Source organism: Zophobas morio, unplaced genomic scaffold, assembly GCF_036711695.1.
Source record: "Zophobas morio isolate AGI-343-1 ecotype UQ-CSIRO unplaced genomic scaffold, CSIRO_AGI_Zmor_V1 ptg000003l, whole genome shotgun sequence".
NCBI classification, from domain to species: domain Eukaryota; kingdom Metazoa; phylum Arthropoda; class Insecta; order Coleoptera; family Tenebrionidae; genus Zophobas; species Zophobas morio.
In genome coordinates this window covers 166,922-176,789 of record NW_026972108.1, presented here as the reverse complement: position 1 = coordinate 176,789, position 9,868 = coordinate 166,922, and the positions used below count along the sequence as shown (strand labels likewise).

The window sequence follows — 9,868 nt, the reverse complement described above, 5'->3', positions numbered from 1 at the left end:
AAAAATTAAAAAATTAAAAAATTGAAAAGTCTAAAACCGAAAAACCAAGAGATAAAGAAATCGAAAATCTAAGAATGGAAAATTCAAAAAAATTAAATAATCCGAACATCGGAGATTTCAAAACTGAAATATCGAGAAATCGAAACAAGCTAAATTCTAAAAATTGAAAAATTGTCAAATCAAATATTTTAAAAATCGAAAAATTGAAAAGCCAAAAATCCAAAACCGAGAAGTCGAAAAATCGAGAAGTCGAAATACCAAAAAACTGAAAAATAAAAATTCTTAAAATTGAAAAATATATAGAAATGTGGAAGAATTTTGAAAAATCGAAAAATTAAGAAATCGACGAATCGAAAAATCTAGAATTTTAAAAATTGCTAAAATAAAATATCAAAACATTGAAAAATTGAAAAATCGAAACCACGAAAAGTCTAAAAATCGAGAAATGGAAAAATCAAAACATTGATTAAATGAGACATTGAGAAATCGAAAAATTGAAAATTTAGGAACCTCAGAAATTGAAAAATTGAAAAATCGAAAGAACTGAAAAATCCTAAAACTGAACACATCAGAAAACTGAAAAAATTCCAACACTGAAATATCGAAAAATTAAGTAAGCGAAAAATTGAAAACCGAGAAATTGAAAAACCGGAAAATTGCAGAATCTAGAAATAAAAAATTTTCAAAATCGAAAAGTTAAAAACCATAAATCTAAAACCGAGAAGTCGCAACTGAAAAATTTAAAAGTACAGAAATCGAGAAAACGAAAAATCCAAAATTTTTAAAACTGAAAAATTAAATTATCAAAACACTGACAAATTTAAAAATCGAAAAAATGGAAAACCCAAAAATCTAAACCGATAACTTGGAAAATCGAATAATCGACAAATCAAAACATCAAGGAAAACAAAAAAATTAACGGAAAATCTAGAACTTAAAAATTGAAAAATTAAAATACCTATCGAAAAATTGAAAAACCGAGATATCGAACCATCAAAAAAGGAAAATCTGAAGAACCGAAACATTGCAAAATCCCAGAACTGAAATACTGAAAAACTGAAAATTGGAAGGAAAATTGAAACATCAAAAAAGTGAAAAAATTCAAAACTGAAATCTTGAAAAACTGAAAAATGGAAAGAAAATTGAAGAATCGGAAAAGTGAAAAAATCCAAAATTGAAACATTGAAAAATTCAGAAATCGAAAAATTGAAAAATCACAATTGAAGGAAGAATTGAAAAATCGAGAAATAGAGAAATGGGAAAATAAAAAAATCAGTTAATCGAAAAATTTAGAAACGTCAAAAATTGAAAACTGAAAAATAAAAAAAATTAAAAATCGTAAAACTGAAACATCGGAAAATTGAGAAATCGAAAAATGAAAAAAATCGAGAAACCGAAAATATGAAGAATCGAGAAATCGAAGAATCGATAAATTGAAAAATCCCAACAGTAATATATCGAAAAATTGAGAAATCGAAATCGAGCAAAACTGAAAATTTTTGAAAAAAAAATCGTATCAAAAACTAAAAATTAAAAAAATCGAGAAATTGAACAATCAAAAAATCAAAACATTGAAATCTCAGTAAGTTGATAAATAGGAAAATTTAAAAATCAAAAATTTTAAAAATCCAAGAATTGAACAACAAAAAAATCCAAGTCTGAAAACTCAGAAAATCGAATGATCGAGAACTCAAAACATCAAAGAAAACAAAAAATCTAAAATTTAAAAATTCGACAAATTGAAAAATCATGGAACTGAACAATCGAAAAGTCGAGGTAGTGAGAAATCTAAAAACCTAAAACTTTAAAAACTGAAAAATTAAAATATCGAAAAATTTAAAAACCGAGAAAACAATATCAAAAATTTGAAAAATTGAAGAAACGAAATATTGCAAAATTCCAAAGCTGAAATATTGAAAAACCCAAAATTGGAAGGAAAATTAAAGAATCGAAACAGTGAAAAAATCCCAAACTGAAACATTGAAAAATTGAGAAATGGAGAAATGGGAAAATCAAAAAAATCGGTCTAAAGAGTTTAGACGGTACTTCCCTCGCTACCGGAAACGTGACGACTGCATGCCTATTATGTTTTTTTTTCACATTAGATTTCAAAGCATTCGGTTTTGTAGTTCCTGAGTGAATGAATAAAATAAATTTGCGCATTTATTAAATTTTTTGAGTCACCCTGTATATCCGAATCCAAAAAATATGAATGGAATGGGAAATTACAAGAAAAGACTCATCATATTTTGTACATTTTAGATAGGATTTATTCAGCAAAATTTTGAGGTGACGTCATGAATTTTTTAGAGGGAATAAGTAAATATATTGTGATTTGAAGCGGTCCTGGTTTAATAACAAAAAAATATTGTTCGTCTATGAAACAAGCTCGTCTTAGACAAAGTATTCGTAAAAAAAATATGTCGTAGAACAATGTACTTATGCTTTCGGGTGCCCAGTAGCAGACCGAAAAATGAGCTAAATAGAAGTTCATTGCACGGGCGTAATTTTACTTCGAAAAAAAGATCGACATTTCAATTGATAGATTATGTCTAAATCTCTGGGGAAGACACAATATTTTTTAAAATAAGTGATTGTTTAGTGTTTGATTAATCGTTCATTCTTCGAAGGAAATTCAATTTTTAGACGAGGAGAGAACATGTTTCGCTTCAACTTTTATATCAGTGCAAAGACAACATTGAGCTCTATGGGGAAGAACCGGTCATTTTTGTTTAAAATTTATATTGACTAAAATATTTGCGTTTTAAAAAAATATTGAACAATGAAAATAACGTGAAACTAGGCAACCCTATTTACAAGGGATCCGTTTCAATTGGTTGAGTTTTACACAGCAGCTTTTTGGAGTTTCTCTAGAACCTTTAGAATCTTTCAAGTATTCGGAACAGAATTTTAGCTTTTGAACCCTTACAGCCCTTAGATCCTTTAAAATATTTAGTCTTTAGAGTATTTAGTAATTTCTAGGATCACTATTACCCCCAGGTTTTTTAAATTTTTTAAGATTTTATTGGATCTTTATTGTATTTAGTACATTAGAACTTTAGTTTATTTACAATTTAGAATTTCTATAATCTTATCTTATCAAGTATCAGCTCCGCCCACCCACTCTTTATTTTTTTCAAGAGTATGTCATTTACTAAAATCAGTCTGACGCTAATAAGTACTCGCCCCGCCCTCCCGCCCTATATTTTCTTAAAGAGTATGGAATTTGCCACAATCAGTTTTGTCCTAGCAAGTACTACCTAAAATACAACTGATTTTGGCAGATGGCATAGCTTCTAAAAATAGAGAGGGTGGGTGGGCGGGGCTAGTAGCTGCCATGATAAACTGATTTTGACAAATAAGATATCCTCTAGGAAAAGAGGGTGGCGGGGCTAATACCTGCCAAGGTAACACTGACTTTGGCAAATGGCATACCTTCTAAGAAAAGAGAAGGTGGGTGGGCGGGGCTAGCAGCTGCTCAAATAATCGTTGCATTCTCCAAGACTTACAAGATAATAATTAGGGTGTTCAAGGTGTTCAGTGCTTTTAGGATTTATCAAAACTAAAGAAAGCATTTTTCCGAACTTTACGTTTTTTTGGGTCTTTAAGATTTTTGCTTTCTTTAAAGTCTTTGGAATTTTAAAAATCTTTGGCATTTTAACAAGTTTTAGAATCTTTTGGCTTTTTGGAATTTCTCTAGAACTTTTAGAATCTTTCAAGTATTCAAAATTTGTGAGTCAGCGACCTCTTATCATATTATTTTTTTCTTTGGTGAGATCAAATAAAATTTTTTAAATTTACAATTTTTTTTAGAATGTCTCTGATGTGACTTCTTTTATAACGAGAATCTACTATCTCAGGAAGTAAGGCGTATAAATAATTTTTTTCTAGGGGCTCTATCATATTATATGCCCAAAATTTATCGTCTCGTTGAATTACGGAATATTTAAATTTTTTTGTTTAACTAAGAATTAATTCTTTAATTGTGTTTGATACTAACAAAACGTCCTAAATTAGCAATACTAGTGGAACCGTAATCATGCAATCGATTTTTTTTTTGGGAACGTACAGTTATTTTTATGTTTTAGCAGCATTGTGTTCTATTTTCTATTAATTTTTGCATATTTTTAGTCAAAATTAAAAAAAATCAAAAAAATAAAAATTGGAAAATCTAAATTTTAAAAATCGAGAAATTGAAAAATCGGATCATTGAGAAAAATCGTAACATCGAAAAATTGGAAAACCAAAAAGTTAAAAAAAAGATGAAAAATCGAAAATTTTAAAAATCCCGAAAATTAAAAAATTGAAATATAGAAGAACCGAAACTCAAGAAATCAAAAATTTAGAAAAATTAAATTATCGAAAGGTTGAAAAATTGAGAAATCGAAATATAAAACGGCCAAAAATTGAAAAATCTAAAGTTTAAAAAACGAAAAACTGAAAATCGGGAAATTCAGAAGTCGAAAAATCGTAAGCTTATAAAATCGAAAAATTGAAAAATCAAAAATTGCCAAATTTTTCTGCATGTTCGAAGCTTAAACAGTATAACTTAAAAAAAAAATAATCTTTTTGAATTATATGATGCAATACTTAACCTTGACTGGTCAGTTCTTGAAAACTCTACTGATATTAACTCAGCTTGTGATGAATTCTACAAACATTCTAAATGTTGGTCATTTTCAACAACTAATATTTAGTATCTGGAGCTGCTGGAATAAATTGCTGTATTATATTTGTAGAAAACGTTTTAGACTTTTCTGTTTTTAATAAGCTTATAATTCAGAGTATAAAATTTTTAATTTTTTTCGGGGTACATTAGAAAATTACCAAAAAAGATTTTTTTGTTGATTTCCAGTTGCAGAAGTTATTTTCGGCTTCATTTCTTCGAATATTTCTATCATTTTTTCAGAATCGCCAAAATGAAATCTGGCCATTTTGGGATATTTTAAAAATGTAATTTTGAAACCGCATATTTAGAAAATCTTGCTTCGAAACTATGAACAGACTGTTGTTTTTCGAATCAATACATCGTGATCTACGTCGCAGAATTTTTTGTAAATTTGTAGGCAATTTTACCAAAATCTCAAATTTTCAATAAACTATGAATTTTTTTACCTTTTCCGGAGCACTTTCCAGCAATACCTAAAGACATTTTTTGTTGATTTAGATTTGCAAAAGTTATTTTCGGCTTCATTTCTTCGAAAATTTCAACCATTTTTCCAGAATCGCCAAAATGAAATATGGCCATTTTTGGGAGATTTTAAAATTGTAATTTTGAAAATGCGTCATATTTTGAAAATTTTGCTCAGATACTATCAACAGGCTATTTATTGCTTTTCGAATCAACTCGTCGTGATCTACATCACAGAATTTTTTTATAAATTTGTAGGCAACTTGATCAAAATCTCAAATTTTCAATAAACTATGAAATTTTCCTTCTTTTCCAGAGCATTTTCGAGAATTATCTAAAGACATTTTTTATTAATTTCGATTTGCAGAAGTTATTTTCGGCTTCATTTCTTCTTAATTGAACAAAATATTTTGAATGTTATTATTATAATTCTTACCTTATCATTATTTTATTGTTATAAAGACGATTCTTTTTTTAGCAAACCTAAAAAATATCATTGCAATAATAAGTGTGGTCAAAACCCTACTTTTAAAATGTTCGTAGTTAGAAAATTTTAGGTCCACTGGTAACTATTTTATTTTTGGATAAATTTAAAGGAATCTGATGCTTGTTGCTGGATGCACTTGAAAAAATCCTTTGAGCTTTTAGTGTTTTATTTTTTATGAATTTGAAAAAGTCTTGAGTGCCGCAGTGTTTTTTTTTTAATTCGGGAGACTCTTGTGTACCCATGGTGTATTGTTTTGGCAGCCCATGGAGATTTTTTTGTAAATTGTTTAAAATAATTTTGGGGGACTTTGGTGTTCTGTTTTTGGAAAATTCTGACCTGACTTGTTTTTTAGTTAATTTTGTAGCCCCGCTTTTTTTTGAAAAATTTAAAACAATCTTGAGGTTCTAGGTATTCCTGTTTGGAAAGAATTTGAAACTGCTTTGGAACCTCTAGTCTTTTCTTATAACAATTTAATTAAATTTGTTAGAGAATATGTCATTTGCCAAAATCCGTCTTAACAGGTACTAGCTCCACCCACCCACCCTCCCTTTTCATAGAGGGTATGTCATTTGACAAAATTACTCTTATCTTAGCAGGGTACTAGCCCCGCCCACCCGTCCTCTCTATTCTTAGGGGATATCTCATTTGCCAAAATCGGTCTTATTTCAGCAGTTGTTAACCCCACCCACCCACCCTCTCTTTTCTTACAGGGTATGTTATTTGCCAAAATCAGTTTTATCTTACCAGGTGCTAGCCCCTCCCACCCACCCTCTCATTTCTTAAAGGGTATATTATTTGCCAAAATCAGTTTTATCACAGCAGGCACTAGCCCCGCCCACCCACCCTCTCTTTTTTTAAAGGATATATTATTTGCCAAAATAAGTCTTATTTTACCAGGCACTAGCCCCGCCCACCCACCCTCTGTTTTCTTAAAGGGTATGTTATCTGCCAAAATCAGTCTTATCTTAGGAGGTGCTAGCCCCTCCCACCCACCCTCTCGTTTCTTAAAGGGTATGTTATTAGCCAAAATCAGTTTTATCTTAGCAGGTACTAGCCCCGCCCACCCGCCCTCTCTTTTCTTAAAGGGTATGTCATTTGCCAAAATCAGTTTTATCTTAGCAGGTACTAGCCCCGCCCACCCGCCCTCTCTATTCTTAGGGGATATCTCATTTGCCAAAATCGGTCTTATTTTAGCAGCTGTTAACCCCACCCACCCACCCTCTCTAGTCTTAGGGGATATCTCATTTGCCAAAATCGGTCTTATTTTAGCAGCTGTTAACCCCACCCACCCACCCTCTCTTTTCTTACAGGGTATGTTATTTGCCAAAATCAGTTTTATCTTACCAGGTGCTATCTAAATCAAATAAATCATAAATTTATTTGATTTAGATGTTCCATTGGTCAGATTTGGTAAATTGAAATTTCCATCCTGGTATTCCCTTGAATTACATTATCACATTAAAACCAAAAGACTTATTCTGATCAAAGGAGAACTGTTAAAAAATAAAATTCTGTTCTCTCTGATCCCAACCAATTTTGGTCCTTTATTGGAAACAAAAAAGGTAGAACGTCCCTTCCAGGTACAGTTTTCAATGAAGTTTAATACACCTCAAGAAATTGTTGATGGTTTTGCAAATTTTTTTTCTGACATTTACCTTACAAGGTTAATGCTGGTCTAAAAAGGGATAATGATACACTCATAATTCTCCTCAATTGATTACTATTTCTAATCTAAGTGAAGAAGAAATTTTTGGTGCTATGGGAAGATTTAAACCTAATTTTGTGTCAGGGTTTGATCAGATCGCTTCCTGTATTTTTAAAGATTGTGCTAGACCGCTTGTTAAACCAGTTTTATTTCATCTCCAAAAATTTTGAGATTTTCCATAGTCCTGCAGGTGTTGGGTAAATCGGAATACGCAATCATACATCTCGTTGTCTCAACGAGGTTCTATTTTTCCTTCGGCTACATCATTCTGTTGAAGTGTATAACTGATTGCATCTCTTCTATTTGTGCCATGCTCTTTAAGATATCGATCGAACACGTTATTGCAAAATTCCCCACTGTTATCTAATTACAAACATTTTACCTTTAGACCTATTTGTGTTTCCATAAGTGCGTTAAAAGCCTTGAATTAATTTTAGACACATTATTCTTGTTTCTCAATAATCTAAATTCGATCCATCTTGAAAAGTCGTCTATAAACGTTCCGAAGTATTTTGCTTTTTCGATGGATTCCTATCTGATAGGAGCAGAAACGTCAATATGTACTATTTCAAGTGGTTTGCTGCTTTTTCTAGTACTCTTTGGAAGCACAAGTTCTTAATGTTTCATCTCTGTTTTTTAATCGGATTTTTCGATTCAAAAATTGTTTCTAACTTCAGCCAAATTTCACGAGCAGTTTTACAGTTTACTAGTTTTTCAAGTTCAGTCTGGGTCCATAACCTGTTACTATGGCTTTATTGTAATTGTCATTCAAAATTATTGTAATTAAAACAACGACGGTTTTATCATCTGGTACCACTTTCTTATCATTATCTCAATCGGCGAAACACTTTTCAAGTTTTACGAATTCACTTTATCTCCAAACTTTTCAATGGCAGCCGCTTTCGAGATTCACAGATAGGCAAATTTTACCTTGAATTGATTTCGAATAAACAAATGAACTATCTAAAGTACTTTGATTGCCCGTTTTGATTACATCTCGCTCTAATCCCACTATGACGAATTTTTGATAAGCCGAGAATATAAAAAACTCATTAAAAAAAAAAATTTAAGAGTCTTCCTCGCGGCTTCATCATGGCGCTTGGCAAATCTTTGGTACTATTAACCCTTGTTGGGGTCTTCGGTAAGCAACAGTAGTACTCTTTTCGGACCCAAACAAACTCAGTTTTAGTTTCTTTCACGGCCGCCGCTGACTGCGATGGGCTGCCAGCTAACGAGATGGTACCCATCCCCCACGACGTCAACTGCTCCCTTTACTACGCGTGCTACAACGGCGACAAAACCCTGATGACCTGTGACGATGGTCTCCACTTCAACCCGACTGCCAAAGCGTGCGACTTCCCCGAGGTGGCCGGATGCTTAAGTACGTAGTACCGTTGTCAGTACCAACGTAACGCTGTTGTCGTAGGTGCCGACCAGTGTACTGGAGTCAACCTGGACTACTTACCCTATCCCGCCGACTGTTCCCGGTACGTAGAATGCTTCAACGGGAATTCGTACCTCATGGAATGCCCATACGGGTACTACTTTGACTCTGGAACGAAAATGTGCACTATACCGGTTCAGTCGGACTGCGGTAAGACCACGCTTAATGAGAGGGTTAATCTTAAAGCAATCTGTAACAGTCAATCCTCCGTGGACTACTCCAAACCCGCTTTGTTGGAACGTGCGGCCTGAACAGACGGTACTGATAGCGGACACAGACGATTGCCAGAAGTACTGGGAGTGCCGTGGTTCCGTGTTGACTCATGAGACGTGTCCGCCGTACTTGCTCTTCGACGAATCCAGGCAATTGTGCGACTTTCCCGAGTTTGTGAATTGCGAAGGTTGGTACTAGGAGAAGTACTGCAATCAGTACTGGGGTACGTTTCAGGTCCTACGCCAACCCCGGATCCTGATTTCACCACATCGGACACCGACGATCCTCGCTGTGCTGACATGCAAACTTCGTACTGGCCCCATCCCACTCTCTGTGACGTGTACATCGAGTGTTATCGTGGGCACAGTTACCAGATGGATTGCCCACCTGGGCTTTATTTCAGCGCCATTGCGAAGAAGTGTGTGCCCCCTGGCCAGTCGGAGTGCGGGCGGACTACACCCACTGAAGGTAGTACCATTTTATTTTATAATTTCTATAACTTAGTGGCGGTAATTTTATGATGGTACTTGCAGGTCCTACGTATCCGTCGGATTGGACTGGGGAACCAGATTGTCCTTATCCTGAGTCTGAAGGAGATCTGAGTCCTGTTCCTGGTGACTGTACGAAATTCTACGAGTGTGCTGGGGGCAAAAAAGTCAGATTTGATTGTCCCCCGAATTTGTGGTTCAGCGTTAACTACAATGAGTGCGTTTATCCATATCAGTCAGAGTGTACATGGAGTAAGCTCTCGTTTCTAAACCGTATATATAAATTTGTGTTGAGGTATTAATGGAAACATGATGTGTATTAATAACTGTAGTTTATTGGTTAATTAATACATTATGTGACAAATAAAAGTAAACAGAATCTTGTTTTCGTGTTTGGTTT

The 9,868-nt window shown here is 33.3% G+C and overlaps 1 protein-coding gene across 2 annotated transcripts; it reads left to right on the top strand.

The window, feature by feature from the left end:
- The first annotated feature begins 8,364 nt into the window (after positions 1-8,364).
- LOC135133117 (peritrophin-48-like) lies at positions 8,365-9,852 on the top strand. 2 transcript variants are annotated; one of them, XM_064061394.1, is made up of 6 exons: positions 8,365-8,464; positions 8,513-8,704; positions 8,750-8,917; positions 8,967-9,167; positions 9,215-9,448; positions 9,514-9,852. In XM_064061394.1, exons 1-6 carry the CDS (start codon positions 8,416-8,418, stop codon positions 9,768-9,770), a joined length of 1,101 nt encoding a protein of 366 aa, XP_063917464.1. In that variant the 5' UTR covers positions 8,365-8,415; the 3' UTR covers positions 9,771-9,852. The 2 variants fall into 2 exon arrangements, with proteins under 2 accessions (XP_063917464.1, XP_063917456.1); XM_064061386.1 differs by having other exon boundaries at positions 8,385-8,464; positions 8,507-8,704.
- The last annotated feature ends 16 nt before the right edge of the window (positions 9,853-9,868 follow it).

Bases quoted from the DNA above. Each gene is read 5' to 3' on its own strand.
- LOC135133117 (XM_064061386.1), top strand. From the start codon at position 8,416: ATGGCGCTTGGCAAATCTTTGGTACTATTAACCCTTGTTGGGGTCTTC. The intron at 8,465-8,506 runs GTAAGCAACAGT...AAACAAACTCAG, and splicing joins AACCCTTGTTGGGGTCTTCG to TTTTAGTTTCTTTCACGGCC. The intron at 8,918-8,966 runs GTAAGACCACGC...AATCTGTAACAG, and splicing joins ACCGGTTCAGTCGGACTGCG to TCAATCCTCCGTGGACTACT.